At 40.3% G+C, this 20661-nt stretch overlaps 1 protein-coding gene across 1 annotated transcript in view; it reads right to left on the bottom strand.

The window, feature by feature from the left end:
- HHAT (hedgehog acyltransferase) overlaps positions 1-20661 on the bottom strand; it is a 501005-nt gene that overhangs the window by 85200 nt on the left and 395144 nt on the right. The window contains exon 9 of the mRNA XM_006834198.1: positions 19694-19895. Within this exon, the coding sequence (XP_006834261.1) occupies positions 19694-19895 (202 nt within the window). The remainder of the gene's footprint in view (positions 1-19693; positions 19896-20661) is intronic.

Below are 20661 nucleotides of genomic sequence, written 5' to 3' on the forward strand. Positions count from 1 at the left end.
ACTTTCTAAATACATGAAAGACTTAAGTGAGAACGATTCATGGCTAAGAACACTCAGCATCATAGGAATGTTAATTCTACCCAAAGTAAGTTATAATGCAATGTTAATTCATTAAATTCCATTAAAACACCAAAGGTAGTTTCAGGAAACTTCACCAGCCACTCCTTAGGAACCTTATACAGGGTTGCTATGAGTCAGAAATGACTCAACGACATACAACAACAAAAATATACCTATATGAGGGTGAGTTAAAAAAATTATCTGCATTTTGGCTGCAGAATTTTTATCAACTTTTAGAAAAGACAAATACATCATTTTTTGACATAATCTCCTCGCTTTTTAATACAGTTTGTATATCTGTCAACAAGCTTTCATATTCCTTTATTATTTAACAAAAAATGTTTTAGGTTGAGCTGTGAGCCACAAATATACCGCTGTCTTCATTTCTTCATCAGAGGTGAATCTTCATCCTTGAAGGGCTGCTTTCAGGAGACCAAATAGGTGAAAGTCTGAAGGAGCAAGATCAGGACTATAGGGAGGATGCTTTAACACCTCAAAACAAAGGTGTTGCAGAGTATCAACAGTGTGAGCAGAGGTGTGATGACATCCTTTGTCCTGCAAATCACAACAGTGCTCTGTGTTTAATCTGAAGTTTAGGCTTCCGCTCTTCAGTGAGCATCTCATCTCACTGTAATGAGCACTACTCATTACAAAGATTGTTGAGTCTTTTTCCTGGTAGTATTCCAATATCGGCCCTTCAGAATCCCAGAAAACTATAAGCATCTCAAGTTTTCAGCTCATGGTTGACATTTGAAAGTTTACTTGATTGGCGAATGAAGATGTTTTCATTCCATTCTCTGTCATTAACCCTCAGGCTCGTGGTGGTGAATCCATGTCTTGTCACCAATTAGGTTTTTTTAAAAGAAATTTTTACTTTCCTTCAAGTATCAGTCCAAATTTTGTTTGCTGATATACAAATGCTTCTGTTTATGTTCTTCCATGAGGAGTTTTGGTACCATCCGGCACAAACGTTTCAAAACCTATCTGCCATGGATTATTTCACAGGCAGAATCATGGCTGATTTACAAATGATTTGCCACATAATCCACTGTCACTTGTCTATTTGACAGAATCATTTCATGTGAATGCTCAATGTTGTCATCAACCATTCATGCAGACAGGCATTTTAATATAACCAGAGTGCGGATAATTTTTTATTTACTCTCGTAAATACTGGGGTCTTGGTTTGGTTCTGTAGAAGTACTGGACTGTTAACTGCAAAATTCAATCCCACCAGCAGCTCCCGGGAAATCCTATCTAGGATGAGAATAAGTGAAAAACGACTCTATGGCACTTAACAACAGCAACAACTATATATTAAGGCTGATCTTTTAAGTCAATGGAAAAAGGGTGGATTATTCAATAAACCAATTTTAAAATGTAAAAACCATTCTTAGCCCATTGTATGTCATCTCTTACTATAATCCACTTTTAGTTTCTACTCCTGAGAAACACTTACACACACATATATAAAGGGTCATGTAGATGGATCTTCACCATATAATTGCATTTACAAAAGAAAAAAATCAAGGAAACCTAATTTTTCAACTACCTGGTTCTATACCATCATCTTCAAAGTCCTTCCTATGTTTCAGTTAATTGTTGCAGATACTGTGCCAATACATCTCACTAAGGGTCTTCTTCTTTTTCACTGACCCCTATTTTACCAAGCATGATACCCTTTCTCCAGGGACTGGTCCCTCCTGATAACATGACCAAAGTATGTGACATGAAGCCTCCCCATCTTCAGTTCTAAGGAGCATTCTGGTTGTACTTCAAGACAGCTATGTTCCTTCTTCTAGTAGTCCATATTGTTTGCCAAGACCATAATTCAAATACATCAGCTCCGCGATCTTCCTTATTTCTTTTGTATGTATACAAGGTGACAGAAAATATCCTGGCTTGGGTTGGGTATTTGATATCTTTGTCTTTTAAAACTTTAAAGAGGTCTTTTGCAACAGATTTGCCCAATGCAATGCTTCATTTGATTTCTTGATTGCTGTTTCCAGGGGCAACTACTGTGGATCCAAGCAAAGAGAAATCCTTATCAATTTCAATAGTCTCGCCATTTATCATGATGTTATATAATGGTCCACTTGTGAAGATTTTTGTTTTCTTTTGTTGAGGTGTAATCCATACTGAAAACTGTAGTCTTTGATCTTCATTAGCAAATGCTTCAAGTCTTCTTTACGTTCAGCAAGTAATGTTATGTCATCTGCATATCACATCATAGGTTGTTAATGAGTCTCCTCCAATCCTGATATTATAGTCTTCATTATAAAGTCCAGCTTCTTGAATTACTCAGCATAGTGTGAATCAGTATGGTAAAAACATATAACCCTGATGCACACCTTTCCAGATTTTAAATCACAGTGTCCCCTTGTTCTATTTTAACAACTGCCTCTTGGTCTATTTATAGGTTCCTCAAGAGCACAATTAAGGCATCTAGAATTCCTATTCTTTGTAATGTTTACCATAATTTGTTGTGACCCACACAGTTAAATGCCTTTGTATAGTCAATAAAACACAGGTAAACAACTTTCTGATATTCTCTATTTTCAGCCAACGATATTTCCCTCATTCCCCATCCTCTTGTGGAAGATGTTGTTAAGTGCCACTGAGTTGGTTCCAACTCATAATAACCCTGTATAGGGTTTCAGAGGAGCAGATGACAGGTTTCAACCACCAACCTTGTGGTTACAAGTCCAGTGCTAATACTACCGCTCCACACTAAGACTCTAACAGCTTCTGGATGTTTTTATGTTGTTGCTAGGTGTTGTCAGGTCAGTTCCAATCATAGCAACCCTATGTACAACAGAACAAAACACCACTTGGTCGTACTCCATCCTCACAATTGCTGCGACGCTTGAGCCCATTCCTGCCGCTGCTGTGCCAATTCATCACATTGGGGTTTTCCCCTCGTTTTCGCTGACCCTCCTGCACTTTACCAAGCATGATGTCCTTCTTCAGAGACTGGTCCTTCCTGATAATATGTCTGTAGTATGAGAGGCAAAGTCTGAATATCTTGTTTTCTAAGGAGCATTATGGCCTGTATTTCTTCCAACAGATTTGTTTGCACTTCTGGCTCTCCAGGGTATCTTTAATGTTCTCATCCAATACCATGACTCAAATGTAACAATTCTTCTACAGTCTTCAAACTAATATCTTTACTTTTGAACACTTTAAAGAGATGCTGTGCAGCAGATTTGCCTATTGCAATATATTATTTGATTTCTTGACTGCTGCTTCCATTAGAGTTAATGGTGTTAGGAGGTTCAAATACAGTGAGTCAGGAGGGGAAGGCTCTTTATCTCTATTTGGGCTCTAGATTCGTATCTCTTTCCATTTCTGTAGTGTTGGGTGTTTCTTTTCTTGACTGCTTGTAGATGCATAAGAAGGTTTCACAAAATTTGTGAAATTTTTTATTATCTTTTAGATCAACTTTTCCAGGAACTTTTTGAAGTCCCCTCATATTTTCACCTGACATCTGTCTTCCTTGTATGTTTTTGTACATGTCCCTATTTTCCCTTTCATAAGAGGTCATTTGAAAGGGATTAGGTTTAGGACTTGCCCTTCTCCAGTGTGTTCTCATTAACATAATAAAAGAAAAACTAAGTTCCAAACAGGATCATATTTACAGGTGGTAGGTTGTTGTTGTTGTCGTTAAGGGCCATTGAGTCGGTTCCGACTCACAGTGACCCTGCATAGGGTTTCCGAGGAGCAGCTGGTGAGTTTGAACTGTTGACCTTGTGGTTTAAACCAATCTTATGATCCAGTGCTTATCCTACAGTACCACAACAGGACTCCATTTACAGGTTTAGGGGTTCAGGTTTTAATATAACTTTGGGGAGACAATTCAATCCATAACAGTTCTGTTCTATAATTTTAATGTGTATCCTTACACAAATTATTGAGCTCCCTCAACTTTCAATTCTCTCATCTGCCAACTTGAAAGTAAAGACACTTACTCTTCAGTGCTGTTGTGATAGTTAAATAAAATAATAAACTTTAAAGACCCTTTATAGCAGGGGTGTAGAACCTATTTTCTGCTAAAATTTATAACATCATTAGCAGACTATACACACTTATTAACTTAAAAACTAGCCTGCTATATTTGGTCAAGCATTTAATTAACCCACGAGTCCTGGTGTGGCGCTGTGGGCTAATGAGTCACACTGCCAAGATTTCTGAACTGCAAGGTTGGTGGTTCAAACTCACCAGCAGCTCCTTGGAAACCTAATACAGGGTCACTACGGGTCGGAATCGACGTGATGGCACTTAATAACAACAACGTTATGGCTGGAACTGTGGTTGCCTTGGCAAGGCCAGACCAAATGATTTTGCAGACCTTGTACAGTGTGCGGGCCGGACGTCCCCCACCCCGGCTTTACAGTCTGTGGTACAGTTTGTTCTTTATCTGGACTCCGGATGTGGCTCTGCGTGTTAGTGCTCTGGACTGCAAGATCAGTCTGAACCGCAAGATGAGCAGTTCAAGCTCAACAGCCGTTCCTTGGAAACCCTATACAGGGTCGCTATGGTTGGAACCAACTCGACAGCACTTTGTAATAACAAAATTCTTCATGTCGTTTAGGACAAACTCCATGACAAAGCGTGGCAGCTACAGTAGCCCCACAAGTCAGGACCCCAGGGCCAGTTAAACAGAGTCTGCAGAGGGTCAGGCCATCCTTCTAAACCTCTCTCTCAACAGCCTTTAATTAGACAAGCTGAATGTATTTAATGTAGGGTAAATTAAAAATACAAATAATCAAAAACAAGAAAATAGCTATGGCAAATCATTACACCAGGAAGAGTTAACCTTTGCAGTGGAGTTCCTGTGGGGTACAAATGGTTAATGGTCTCAGTTGCTAATCAAAAGGTTGTGAGAGTCCCCTCAGAATCATGTTGCAAGAAAGGACTGACAATCTACTTAGGAATTAACACAGTCATTGAAAACTGTAAGGTTCATGAGTCAACTCAACAGCAAGTTGTATTTTGATTTGTTTGGCATTTCACTGTGTAACTCTTCGTATACTTCTCTTTGTATGTATTTTTAAATAAAAGAGTTCTTATTTTGTGTGTGTGTGTGTTAAGTTCTGTCAAGTCAGTTTTGACTCACAGTGACTGTGTATAAGGTTTCCAAGGAGCAGATGGTGGGTTCGAACTGCTGATAACCTTGTAGTTAAGAGTCCAGTGCTTATACTACAGCACTGCACCAGGACTCCAAGTTCTTATTATATTTTTCATTTTCATATATGTATAGAATATATTTTCACATAATAAAATGATTTCAATCTTGTCATTTTCAGCTGTATAGTCAGACAATAGATATCTGCCACTTTTTCTTTTACTCTTTCCTTCCACCTTTGAGTCCATCCAAGCACTTGCACCAGCCTACTGTCCAGATCTAACTTAAATTGTGTGTTTCAATACACATTGCTAATTATAAGAAGTACATTGATAGCAACCCAGCTCATCACAAACAAGGCCAGCAGCTGTGCGACAAGCTTTTTAAAGCAGAGTTTATTTCTAGATCTTGGGAGGAATGTGAGATATTTTAGAATTTATTTGGTAAGCCCTGTACATCTTTATCTTCTCAGAACTTTAAAAAAAACTGAAACATATACATTGCGTATAAACATACATATGTCACACATGCACAGCCCAGCCTGTGAACCTATACAAACATACATTGTGAAAATATATTGCACTGAATCTATAATTGTTATTTTTGGAAGAAGGAAAGGGGTTATTTCATCTTTCTACCAATAACATTGGAAACTCAAACGCCAGTGCCACCACAAGTGGGCAATGTGAATTTTCTGTGAGGAAAAGAGATCCAGTTTTGGAAATACATAACCAAAGCTGCAATGGGAATATAACAGCATTTTTGCCTTCTCCTAAATTCATCTGTGAAAAGCTTCCAGGTACTTGGTTGTGATGAGCGAAACCGTCACCAAAGTTGAAGCAGAAACCTATGCTGCTCAGGTAATGAATACAATTCCACTCATCACCCAATGAAGCCCGTTTCAAGCATTTGCATTCTTCCCACTGCTCTTCTCCTTGCCAGTACTCTTTCTAGAGATTGCAATATCCTAGGGTGAGAGTGTATGTTCTGCACTTAGCAGAGAGAACAAACGACAAGGGAGTGACACCCGCCTTGTACCAGCCTAAGCTGAGAGCAGAAAGTCAAGAGCTGGCTGGGCCTGAGGACTCATCAGTCCATGAATAACTAGAAATCAACTGTATTTCCAAACCTTTGCTCTGTCAGAGAGTGGGCTCTGTAATGGAAAGTTAAAGAGAAGCTTTAAAGATGCATTTGCCATACTAAACATATTTGAACTAAAAGGTGGAATTATTTTCAGAATTCTACCTCTTAGACGAGAGAAGTTAAGGCTTGAGCTTCAGATTCCCACAGAGAAGAAAATGTATAACCAGTGAAGTGCACAGTGTGTTTCCTGCATCGTTAATGATCCTTAGGAGGGGGAGACAATGAAGGAAGGTGCCAGTAGGCCATAATCCACCCAGGAACACACTGTTCAGAACAACATGTGTTGCTTTTTGAAGACCCAGAGGCTTGGGTAAGGGCTAACGAGCTGGGACAACAGGCTAATTTGACATGTGAAATATGTTCACTTAATGCTCTCCTGTTTGGTTAAGTGGTTTGCGTTTCTCTATTTCTAGACTCAGCATTCAAATTCCTTTATATTGGGACCACTGGACCATTCTAGGAGTCCTTGGGTGCCATAAATGGTGAGGGACTCAACCACTGACAGATTAGCACTTGGAACCCACCCAGAAGTGCTACTAGAAAAAGGACCGACAATGTGCTTCCAGAAGGTCACAGCCATAAAAATGCTATGGACTTAGTTCTAGTTTGACCTACATGGAATGCACTGAGTTGGAGCTGACTTGATGGTAATGAGTTTGGTTGACCTCTCTAAGCTCCTCCCACTCTTCTCACGGCAGCTTTCGTACTTGAGCAAGGCAGGCTCAATCCTGACCCCAAGCCTGTGTATATGCTGCCCTCCTGGCTTGGAATGCCTGCCCTCTCCCTACTGACCAGTCCAAATCCTACTCTTAACTCTTCAGGGTCTTACTTAAGCCCTTGCTCTTCAAATGAACCATATCCCAAACAGTTAGCTCACAATGACTGCCAGCTGTCATACTATCCCCTGCCTCTAGAACTCATTTGGGCCACTCTGCACAGAATATCTTATACTGGTCCTCAACTGGTTTGCACACATCTTATCTTTTCAACTAGACTGGGGTTATGACTCACCACTCTACTCTCCCACTGCGCGCGCTGACATGAAAGCATAAACATTCTCTAGCCTCTCCTTACTTGATCCCTTAATAGCACCAGCATCCTCAATAACTCTCTCCTTGAAATATTCTCTCCTCTTGGTTTCTGTAAAATAACCCTTTAGATTTGCCTCCCACTTCTTAACCCCTGTTTCTCCACCCATAAGCATTTGCATTCTTTAGGCTAAGTCCTGTACCCTTTTCTTTCCCTTCGGCATGCTCTCCTGTTGGTGGTGCTATGGTGCTATGTGTCATTGACTTGATTCTTGATTCTGATTCGTAGCAACCCTGTAGAATTGCCCCATAGAATGTTATTAGCTGTAATCTCTATGGGAGTAGATCTCCAGGTTTTTCTCCCGTGAAGCTCTAGTTAGCAGCAAAGTGCTTAGCTTTGAGTTGCCGGAGTTCCAACTCACAGTGACCCTATGTACAACAGAATGAAACGCAGTCTGGTCCAGTGCCCTCTTCATATCATTCCTATGTTTTAGCCCATTGCTACAGTCACTGTGTGGATCCCCCTCAAGGAGGGAATTCCTCTGTTTCACAGACCCTTCACTGCTCTCTCTCTAGACCTCAAACATGCCCAGGGCTCCAAAAACACCTGTATGTGCCCCAATACCTATTCTTATCTGTAGCCTGAATCTTTCTTCTGAGCAGTGCCCAAAGAAGTTAGGCCAACAAGATTTTATGATATTTATGGAGATGAGTTCATTTTTCATGTAGCTCACTTTATTCTTCATCGAGTAAAGCCTGTATTCATTGGTTTCATTGTTTAATTCAAAACAGATGCCTTGAAGATGACTGTCGAAATAGGAGACCAGGCAAGATGCTGCCCTTCATGGACTAAGCTGGCTCTACACTGAAGCCCAGTGGGAGGATACAAAAGAATAAATTAGGAGGACAGTACCATGTCTTATTTAGTGCTCTGCAAATGTCTCCCACAGGGACCTCTACATTTGTTTTACCTAAATAAGCAGAAGAACAAATGAAAGGTCTAGATTGACTAGAATGGTTAAGTGTTTGACTGATAATCAAAAAGCGGATGGTTTTAACCTACCCAGCAACTTAGAGGGAGAAAAACTAGCAAACTGCTTCTGCAAAGACTGGTGTCATTAAGTATCACTGAGTCAGTTCTGACTCATAGCAACCTTGCATAGGGTTTCCATGGACCTGTCAGCTCAAACTAACCTTGTAGCCTAGTGCATTATCCTGCAGCGCCACATCAGGATGCTTCGGGAAAAATTATAGCCAAGTAAACTTTCTGGGGACAGTTGAACACTTTCACATGGAATTATGATGAGTTGGGATCTACTTGATGGCACCTAACAACGACAGGTTGACTATGCCTATGTGGGTACAGTCCAGGAAGGTTTCAGGCAAAGACGTTCCAGTTTGGAGAAAATAGCTCATCTAAGGTACTCACTTTATCTCTATTGAAATGAATCTAAGCAATGGAAGGCGAGAAGACCAGGAGCATTGTCAAACAATGCAACTCTTCTCAGGCATGTTTGTGTATATTGCCCCAGAAGCAGCTTGGCTGTGATCGGTGACCCCTAGTGAAAAAGATTTTCTAGTCAGCTCAAATCTTGGTATGTCTTGCCAACCAGTGAGTTAGGATTGCACAGAAGTAAGTAACCATTGGTTGGATCATATTGATCATTGTACAACCATCTTTTTAAGATGACTAACCTCTTCAACTCCTTGGATTTCTCTACCTATATTTTCAACAGCAAATCGATCCTTATTGTTGATAAACCAAAGGGGTGGAGACATGAGTACAGATCTGTGATCTTTGGATTCTTCCTGACATCCCAGAGCATGAAATTCATACCAGGCCTAGCAGACTGATTTTTCACTTGAAAGAGTTCTCCTCAAGTAAAGCTAAAAATAGGCACTTCTTTGCTTCAGAGAGGAGCTAAATCAACTCAGAAGGACTTTCTTGGGGCAAAGAAGAAGGAGCAAGGTCTAGGGGAGGATGGCATACATAAACTATTCAGTGAATTACAGATCGAGGTGGGGAACAAACTGCTGCAGATTCCCCTTTGTGTCGGAATAACTGACAAGGTGCACTTGAGGAAGATGTCTCCCTTCAGAGGAGAGACTCCATGGAGGACGGCAAGAAATAATGCCACTCTACTGATCTTTCATAATGCTTCATCTTATGAAAGCATTTCAATGCTGAACACAAATTCCAGCTTCCCTGGAGAGTACTTGCATAGGGAGAGATCCTGTTGTTTCAGCAGTGACTCCTCTACATCCACCCAGCTCTTATGCTTTGTGAAAATCCCTTTTGCCAGCTTTCTACAGCTCTGTAAGTCACAGGCAATAGCAACCTCCCCCCCCCCCCCCCCATAAAGCAGCAGGGCACGAGGAAAGCTAATTCCTCCCTACCCCTTCTTTCCTATACATATTCATGCACTGAACATTTAAATATCATTTTTGCCATCACTAGTTCAGTTAGCATCTCCCAGGGCAATTCTCAGTAAGCCCTTCTACTATCCAGTCTATATTGTTCATGCTGCTGCATAAGTTGATTTCACCTTGTGTTATCCTCAGTGAAATCAGAAAAAAATATCTATTTTTTCATTCATCCCTTCATTCACTCAACAAATACTTAAGCCAAAGCAGTTGTGGTCCAGCTGATTCCAACTTGCGGTGGTTCGATGTGCGTCACAGTAGAACTGTGTTCCATAGAGTTTTCTATGTGTGTCAGAGTAAAACTGTGGCTAGTTTTGCAAAAGTAGATCACCAAGCTTTTCTTTTGAGGCAGCTCTGGGTAAACTTGAACCTCCAACCTTTGGGTTAGCAATCGATCAGGTTAACCATTTATAACAGAATGCTTACTCTGTGGCAGGCATTGTGATCAATGTCAAGAACATAAAGCTTACACTTCAGGGATGGGGGATAAGGATTAATGAAATTATCATACCTGTCATAAAAGTTAAACACTTACCCCTCCTAAAAGTTAAACACAAAAGGTTTTATCGAAAGAATAAAAAAAATAACCTACAGAATGGAAAAAGTCTTCAGGAATACATATTTGATGAAGGTCTAATCTCTAAAATATACAGAAACTTCAACAACTAACAACAAAAAAGACAAATAACCCAATTCAATAATAGACAAAAGACATGGATAGACACTTCACTGAAAAGGACATTCAAACATGACAAGATGTTTATGATCTTCAGTCATCAAAACAATACAAACCAAATCAACAATGAGCTATCATCTGACCCCTGATAAAACGACACTGATCTGGAAACAACAAGTGCTGGCCACCATGTGGGCAGATTTGAACCCTTATCCACTGCTGGTGGGACTCTAATAAGGAGCTCTGGTAGCGTAGTGGTTACGAATCGGGCTGTGAACCTTAAGGTCAGCGGTTCGAAACTACCAGCTGCTCCGCGGGAGAAAGATGAGGCTTTCTACTCCCGTAAAGATTTACACCCTCGGAAACCCTATGCAGGGTCGCTATGGGTCGGAACCGACTCGATGGCACATAACAACAACAATTTACAAATCCAGCTTCTAATCTCACAGTCAGCAGTTAGAAACTACCAGCTGTTACGCAGGAGAAAGATGAGGTTTTTCTGCTCCCATAAAGATTTACAGCCTCGGAAACCCTGTACAGGGTCACTGTGAGTCGGAACCGGCTCCATGACACATAACAACAAGAAGTATGGAAAACAGTATGTGTTTCCTTGAAACACTAGAAATAGGAACTGCTTTATGATCCAGCGATCCCAATCCTAAGTATATTCCCTAGACATATGTACACACACAGACATACATATACCTATACTCATTACAGCACAATTTACAATAGCACAAAGATGGAAACAACCTAAGTGCCCATTGATGGCTTAATGGATACGCAAAACGTGGTGCATACATACAATGGAATACAAGCATTCGTAAATAATAATGGTGAGTCTTTTGAAACATCTTATAATATGGATGAGTCTGGAGTCCATTATGCTGAGTGAAATCAATCAATCACAAAAAGACAAATATTTCATGATTCACTTTTATAAAAGCCAAAAATACAGAAATAAGTATTTACTGGTGGTTACCAGAGATGGGTGTGTGGGGACAGGGGAAATCACTCTTTAGTTTGTTGTTGTTTAGTGCTATCGAGTTGATTTTTGACATACAGCCAACCTGTATAGGGTTTCTGAGGAGCAGCTGGTGGTTTTGAACAACCAACCTTGTGGTTCACAGTCCAGTACTGATCCTATAGCACCACACCAGAAGAACTTTACATAGTTGTTGTTAAGTGCCATCGAGTTGTTTCTGACCCATAGAGACCCTGTATAGGGTTTCCAAGTAGTGACTGACTGGTAAGCTTGAACCAATAACCTTGTCATTCAAATGACTGCAGTCCAGCACTTCAGCCCACAGAGCCACACCAAGGCTTTAGATAGTCGACACCTGTTATTTTTGGTGATGGGAAAGGTTAACATTGAATGTGGGTGAAGTGTGCACAACTTAACCAAAGTAAATGATGTTCCTAGGAAGTGTACACACATACAAAGAATATTTTTGGTAAATGTTATAAAATGCATAATTTTGTAATGACCAAAAAATATACATATGGTTACATAGTATTTTGTTGTTAAGTGTCGTCGAGTTGGTGTCGACTTTTAGGGTTTCTGAGGCTATAAATCTTTACAGAAACAGAAAGCCTCATCTTTCTTCCATGGAACAGCTGGTGGGCTAGAACTGCCAACTTTATGGTTAGAAGGTCAATGTTTATCCAACAAAGCCATCGTGCTCCCCTACATATGTATTTTTGTTGTTGTTGTTAAGTGCTGTCGAATCAGTTCTGACTCATAACGACCTTACAGAGGGTTTCTGAGGAGTGTTGGAGAGTCTGAACTGCTGACCTTGTCGTTCAAACCAACCTTGTGGTTGAGTGCTTATCCTATAGTGCCACACCATGACCCCTATATATGCATATATGTGTGCAAGTATGTGCATATATATGTATATTTGTGCATATATGTATGCATATATACATGTAGCTACATGTGTATGGACTCGTGGTGTGGCAATACAGAATCAGCACTGAACTGTGAAACACAAGGTCAGTGGTTCAAACCTACCAGCTGCTCCTCAGAAACCCTGTACAGGGTGCTGTGAGTGAGAGCTGACTCCGAGGCACTTAACACAACAATAAATATGTGTATGCATATACGTATGTGTGTATGCATGCATGTTCATATGAGGCACAGTACAGAGATTTCTTATTGTTGCTTGGGGCCACTGAATTGGTTGTGACTCATAGTGACTCTATGCACAAGCAAAAAGAACACTGCCTGGTCCTACCCCATCTTCACACTCAGTGCTATGCTTGAGCCCATTGTTGCAGCCACTGTGTTAATGCATCGTCTTTAAAGTTTTCCACTTTTTGTTGACCTTTTCCAAGCATGATACTCTTCTCCAGGGAATGGTCCCTCCTAACAACATGTCCAAAGCATGTCAAAATATGTAAGATGAAGTCTTGCCACGCTCACTCCTTAAGGAATATTCTGTGTGTACTTCTTCCAAGATAGATTTGTTAGTTCTTCTGCTAGTCCATGGTATAGTCAATATTCTTCAACAACACCATAATTAAAATGTATCAGTTCTTCTGTGGTCTTCCCTATTCATTGCCCAGATTTCACATGCATATGAGGCAATTGAAAATACCATGGGCTTGACCCAGGAAGACAAACACCTCATGGGGTTGGGTTTGCTGGATTTGGAGCCTTAGGACCACAGTCCCATGGATGGGTCAACTCAGTCAAATGGCATAATATCAGAGGGCTTCAAAAGTTTGTGGGAAAATTGAATTAAAATATAATAGAATGTTTCCACAAACTTTTTGAAGTCCGCTTTGTATAGTTCGCAACTTTTATGTTCTACATAATTTGGTAAGTCGTTTCTGGGGTTTTAAAAGCTTATGAGTAGCCATCTGAGATACAACTATCTGTCTCATCTCATCCAGAGTAAAAAAGTAAAAAGGAAACCAAAGATTCAAAGAAGAAATCTGTACAAGACTGAGGTCTGCACAAATCATGGCCACATCCATCCTGAGACAAGAACAACTAGATGGTGCCCAGCTACCACTAATGATCATTCTGATCAGGGCCACAATAGATGGATCCTAATACATGGGAGAAAAACTTAAATACTTTAGAAGACCAGGTTTACTAGACCAGTTGGGACTAGAGGACTCCCTGAGACTACTGCCCTGAGATATTCCAGAAACCTTGAACCCAAAGTACCCGAGACCACCTTTTAGTTTAATAACAGATTGGCTTATAAAATAAAGACTACTGTCAGTGAATACTGAGTACCTTTCAAAAATTATCTGCATGAGATCAAGTTGTCATTATGGTCAAGGATGAAAGAGTAATGGGGCAGGGAATCAGACGACTGAAAGGAAACATCCAGAAGGGAATTCAAGAGTATGTTAAATCATTGTGAAAGATGTAGCCAGATGCCTCTGAATCATTTGTGATTTGTTTAAATGAGAGCCTATTTTGCGATATGAACTTACACCAAAAGTACAATAAAATATTATTAATAAAGAAATATTTGTTTTAATGAAGAAGGTGTCATATAAAACAATTTCATTGCAACTGTGGTAAGTACAATAGAAGAGAAGATGTACAGGGTTATGCACAATGAAGAATCAAAACAGGATCTGACTGAGTGAGAAGGGTCAGTGAAGGGCTCCCAAATAAAGTATCATATTTAAGCTGACATATGTCCAATGAGTAATGGTAAAGAATGAGGGAAGAGAGGAATCAGGAGATGAAAGAGCCTGGGCAGAGGAGTGGAGGATGGAGGGGCTGGGTGTATTGAAGAATAGAAAGAAGGCTAGAGTGGCTGCAGTTCAGAATGCAAGGTGCAGCAGAGAGGAACGGAGAAAGATAGGAAAAGCAAGATCAGACCAAACTCATACCAACCCAGGTGTTGCTACGTTGGCTCCAACTCATGATGACTCTGTGTGCCATGGTAGAACTATGTTCCATAGGATTTTCATAACTGTGATCTTTCCAAAGTAGCTTGACAGACCTTGCTGACATGCACCTCTGGGTAAACTTGAGCTACCAACTATACAGTTGATAACCACGAACTTAACTAACTGCATGACCCAGGGACTCCTTCAGGCCTCATAAATCATACTAAGTACGTGGACATGGCCCTAAGAAAACAGGAAGCCACGGGAAAACTTTAAGGAGAAGAATAACATGGTCGGGACTGTGGCGGCTCTGTAGGATAAGCACTAGACTGCAAGGTCCATTTGAACTGTAATATTGGTAGTTCAAGCTCATCAGTCACTCCTTGGAAACCCTATATAGGGTTGGTATGAGTCATAACCTATTCGACGGCACATAACAAATCTTTGGTGAAGAGGGTCTGTTTAGCATGTCTGCCTAGTCCATAGAAGAATTGATGCTTTTGAGTTATGGAGTTGAAGGAGGATATTGAAAATATCCAACAGGTCTGTGTTGGAAGAAGTGCAGCCAGAGTGCTCCTTGGAGGCCAGGATGGCCAAACTTCATCTCTCTTACTTCTTACACATTGTCAGGAGGGACCAGTTACTGGAGAAGGATATCATGTTTGGTAGAATGGAGTGTCTGAGAAAAAGAGGAAGACCACCAGTGAGATGAATTGGCAAAGTGGCAGCATCAATGGGCTCAAACATGGCAACAATAGTAAGGTTGGCCCAAGACTGGGCAGTGTTTTGTTCTGCTGTGCATAAGGTCACTATGAGTCGGTACTGACTCGATGGCACCTAACAACAACAACAACTAGTCCACCATCGTGCCAGAAGTCTCTCATTTGATTTCTTGACTGCTGTTTCCATGGGGATTGATTGTGGATCCATTTTTTTGTTTGTTTGTTTCTCCATTTTTCATGATGGTCCAGTTGCAAGGATTTTCATTTTCTCTGTTGATGTGTTCTCCATACAGAAGTCAGTGGTTTTCATGAGTAAATACTTCAAATCCTGTTCATTGTCGCTAAGCAAGTTTGTGTCATACAATCTCAGATTGTTAATTAGTCTTCCTCCAAACCTGATGCCATCTTCTTTTTCATATAGTCTAGATTCTTAGATTATTTACTCAGCATACAGAATAAAAAAGTATGGTGAAAGGATACAACGCTGCTGAGCACCTTTCTGATTTTAAACCACACAGTATTTCCTGGTTCTGTTCCAAGGACTATCTCTTAGACTATATGTATAGGTTTCGCATAAGCATGATTTTCTGTTGCTGTTATTAAGTACCGCTGAATTGGTTCTGACTCATAGCAACCCAGTTTAGGATTTCTGAGGAGTGACTAGTGAGTTTGAACTGCCAACTTTGCGGTTCAAACCGACCTTGCAGTCCGTCCTACAGTTATCCTACAGCACCACACCAGGACTCCTAAGCTTAAGTGTTCTGAAATTCCCTTTATTCATAATGTAATCCATAATTTGTCATGATCCAAATAATCAAATGCTTTGCTCAGTCAGTAAAACACAGTATCTACTTAGTCACCTTTTGCATGCATATGAGGCTTCCGGAAAGATCATGGCGTGGGTCAGAGGCACTTTAGTCATCAAAGAGATGTTTTTGCTTTCTAAACCATTAAAGGTCTTTTGCAAATGATGTGCCCACTGTAATATGTCATTTGATTTCTTGACGGCTGCTTCCGTAGAAGCTGACTACTGATACAAGTAGAATAAATCATTGACGACTTCACCTTCTTTTCTCCCATTTATCATGATGTTATTGGTCTCACTAGGAGTATTTTTATATTCTTCATGTTCAAGTATAATCTACATGTCATATGGCTTATGTCTGACAGTCTCCAGATCACTGTTTATACCATTCCATCCCAGGCTAATGCTGTCATCAGGTTTTCATAAAAGAGACTGGGCTGAAAAGAAACCTCTAGCTTACATGAGAGATTACTTGGTTTTCAAGTTTGGGGGAAGGGTGGCTATTAGTTAAATTCATTGTTTTGGGGAAGAGTGTATTTGAGGATGAAGGTTAAATTTTTGTGCCGCTACTAAAGCTGTCTGCTTCCATAAAGGTTTACAGCCTTGGAAACCCTTTGCAGAGTCACTATGAGTTGGAAGCACCTTCACAGCGCCCAACAACAGCCCCCATGTATTATATGGCCCTTGCTTTCATCTGAACACCCTTCACTACTAGAATTCACTCATGTTTTCCCCTGCTGATTGCTGGGAACCACTACTGAAATCAATTTTTTACCCTTTAACAAGCATGAGCATACTTAAATTCCTTCAAATGTCTCATTTTGTTATTTGCCATCTGTACAGAAACACACTCATACTTTGGTGGTGGTTTTAATTTTTATGTATTTGCTTTAGTTGTGTGTACTGTTTGGAATTTAGACACATTAATCATTTCCCAATAAATTTCTTGTGTTTTATTGCCTGACTGAGTACTTAAACCAGCATATTTCTTTTTAGCTAATTTTTTTCAGGGTTAGAATATGACTCCACACACAAAACTGATGATTTTCTACAAGATTCTAATATATCAGGTACCATATTTACACAGGATAAAACATTTGCCCATACAAACATACTTTAACTTGACTCAACCTCTTTTGAGATATGACAGGAAAGAGAAGTGAGCAAAAAAGAAGAGCCCGAAGGGGAGTGCTTCCCTTGGGCCAGGGTCCCTGCACTGTGAAGCTCCTAGATCTAGAGGAAGATGGATGCCAAGACACATGGAGAAGTGCTCCAATGAATGCTGGGCCTACTGATGTTGAAAGGAGACATGGACCTGCCTCCAGAGCCATTGTTCTGAATTCAGACTTCTAGCCTACTAAACCGTGAGAGAATCAATTTCTATTTGTTAAACCAAAAAAAAAAAAACAAAAAAAAACCAAACAAAACATTTAAGATATGTGTGTAAGAAAAAGTGCCCATTTCCAAATAAATTTCTATATGGTAAGGGTATTTCTTAAACCCTTACATGTTTTATATGCCATGATAGACAGTATGTATCAAATTGTAATTGCTGTTCTTGAAGTGCCATCGAGTTGGTTCTGACCCATAGTGACCGTGTATAGGGTTTCCAAGGAGCGACTGGTGAGCTTGAATTGCCGACCTTACAGTTCAAACTGGCTTTGCAGTGTGGCACATTTACCCACAGCGCCACACCAGGACTCTATCTCTATAAAATTAGCAAAGATTAAAAGCATAATTTTACTCAGCGTTGGTGAGAGCATTTTTATGCACTGTTGGTGGGAACATATTGGTACCACTCATCTAAAAGGAAGCTACAAAGTATCCACGGTAAACCTTTAAAGTAGAAATAGCCTCTAACATAGCAATTTTACTTGCAAAACTCCATCCTCATTACAGCATTCATCTCAGTACTACTGATTGTCGCAAAAACTTGGAACTGATATGAATTTTTTAATAATAGTAGACTAATGAAATAAAGTTCTATTGTTATCCATAGGTTTTCACAGGCTAATTTCCTAACTAGACCACCAGATCTTTCTTTCTAGTCTGGACGTTCTGCTAAAATGTGTCCACCATGGGTGACCCTGCCAGTATCTGAAATCACTGGTGGAAAAGCTTTCAGCATCACAGCGCTATCCAAGTATAGTCAGCTGACAGATGAGTGGTATGTGCTGACCAAGTAATCTGAGAAACTGCACTATATGAAGAAGAATGTTGCAATCAGGATAAGAAGAAGACTTATTAACAACATGTGATATTCTCGTGGTATAACCTTGCTTGACAAACATGAAGACACCTTCAACCACTTGCTGATGAAGGTCAAAGATTACTACCTTCAGTATGGATTGTACCTGAAATGAAAGTGAAGAAAACAAAGCCCCTCATAACAGAACCTAAGCAGAACCATGGAAAATGAAGAAATTCAAGTTGTCAATGATTTCCTTTTACCTAGCTCAATAGTTAATGTCCATGGAAATAGCAGTTAAGAAATCAAACAATTACGATGTTGGAAAACTGACTGTTAAAGAATTCTTTAATGTTTCATAAAGCAAAGATGTCACTTTGATGACTGAGATGCATCTGACCCAACCTGGAGTCTTTTTAATTGCCTTCTATGCACAAGAAAGTTGGACAAGGAAAAGGGAAGTGGAGCAAATGGTGCATTCGAACTGTGGTGTTGTTGAAAACTATTGAATATATTTCAGACAGCCAGAAGAGCAAACAAATCAATCTTAGAAGAAATACAACCAGAATGCTCTACAGAAGCCAGGATGATGATACTTATCTTGGGTATGCCAACAGGGAAGTCCAGTTGCTAGAAAAAGGTTTTATGATTGGTAAAAGGTCAGCAAAAAAGATGGGGACCCTCCATGTGAGCAATTGATACAACAGAGAAACACTGGACTCAAGCACACCAAGGACCATGAAGATGGCATTATACACAAGGTTGCTCTGAGTTGGACCAAAGTTGACAGCAACTAACATTTTTTTTTAAATAATGGCACATCCACATAATAGAAGATGTAGCCACAAAAAAGAGTGGGTAGAGATGAGTTCAACAATATATAAAGGTGGTCCCAATACAACCATAACTACAAAATAACATCTGTGCAAATGCATAGACTTAAACACACACACATGTATACATATATATATTAAAGAGCTCTGGTAGCATGGTAGGTCATGAGTTACTAACTGCAAGGTCAGCAGTTTGAATTTACCAGCCACTCCTCAGGAGACAGATGAGGCTTTCTGCTCCAGTAAAGATTTACAGTCTCAGAAATGCTATGCAGGGTCGCTCTGAGTAAGAACTGACTTCACAGTACTTAACTACCACCACCATCATACATGTATAAAATTAAAAAATGAAAACCATTACCATCAAATCGATTCTGACTCAGTGATCCTGGAGGACACAGTAGAACTGTCCTTAGTGTTTCTAACGTTGTACATCTTTACATTAACAAGCATCCTTCTCCCTCAAAGAGGCTGGTGGTTTCAAACCACCCACCAATTTTTTGGTTAACAGCTGAGTGCTTAAGCCACTATCTCACTAGGGCTTGTTAGTTTAGAAGAATGGACATTAATATCTATATCATTTGGAAAGAGAGTTTTCTTTTCTGTATTGCTTGTCTGAATTTCCTAATTTTAATATAATAAGCATGATAGTTAAAATACTTATTTTAAAAAGCAGTGAATGGACACTGAGTCTCTTTTCCAGCTTCCTGCCTCTGTGCACGCAGGAATGGCATGCGCTGGGACAAATCTGATGAGCCCTCTGAAACTTAGCCCCCAGCTCAGTTATCCCCACCCCACCCCCATCACCTGAACAAAGAGCCTGCTCACCAAGCCGTCCTGGATACACGGGGTCTCCAGCAGCCTCTGAACTCCATTCTCCACAATGACTCCCAGCCAGTTGAGCGTCGCCCAGCACCAGAGGTAGTCATACCCGCCATGCCAGTAGCTCACAAATGCAAACGTCATTGCAGTGGAAAAGAGTGTCCCCAGCAGGCCATGCTGGGACCCGCCCACTGGAATGTACACATACCTGGAGAAAGAAGAGGCTGTTAGGGGGACACACAGAGGGCTGCCTCAGCAACACTCCTGTGCCCGGGCTTGTTTCTCCAGAATTGCTATTCATCAACTGCAGATCATTGAATTCTCCATCACACAAAGAGTTGGCACAAATACAGGCCTCAGCTTTGTCGGGCTTTAGGCGAACACACATGGTAAAGGGCTCTCAACACTACAGCAAAATAGCACTTGTGAGAAGCAGAGAAGAAACATTACATTTAGAGCTTGTGAAAGGGATACACCTCCCTTGGAAGCACAATCACAAAACAGCAGTACTTTTCTGGCTACCTGAGGACAGCAAACTTCAAAACACGTATGCATGTTATTATTAAACCACTAAGTTTATGTAAAACCAATTATTCAAGTGTATTTGCTGAAAGCACACCTTTAAACTGCAGTTGCTGTTGTTGGCTAAGTGCTGTTGAGTCAGTTCTGACTAATACTGACCCAGTATAGAGTTTCCGAGGAGCAGCTGATAGGTTTGAACCACTAACCTTATGATTAGCAGTCCAGTACTTATCCTACAGCACCACACCAGTAGTCCTAAACTGCAGTTACTATCTTTGTTGTTGTTAAGTGCCATATTGTTAAGTGTTGTTAAGACTCATAGCAACCCTGTATATAGTTTCTAAGGCTGTAAATCTTTACAGGAACAGAAAGTTTCATCTTTCTCCCACGGAGTCACTGGTAGATTCAAAATACTCACATTGAATTCAGCAGCCCAGCTCATAATCCATTAT

Source organism: Chrysochloris asiatica, unplaced genomic scaffold, assembly GCF_000296735.1.
Source record: "Chrysochloris asiatica unplaced genomic scaffold, ChrAsi1.0 scaffold00009, whole genome shotgun sequence".
NCBI lineage: Eukaryota > Metazoa > Chordata > Mammalia > Afrosoricida > Chrysochloridae > Chrysochloris > Chrysochloris asiatica.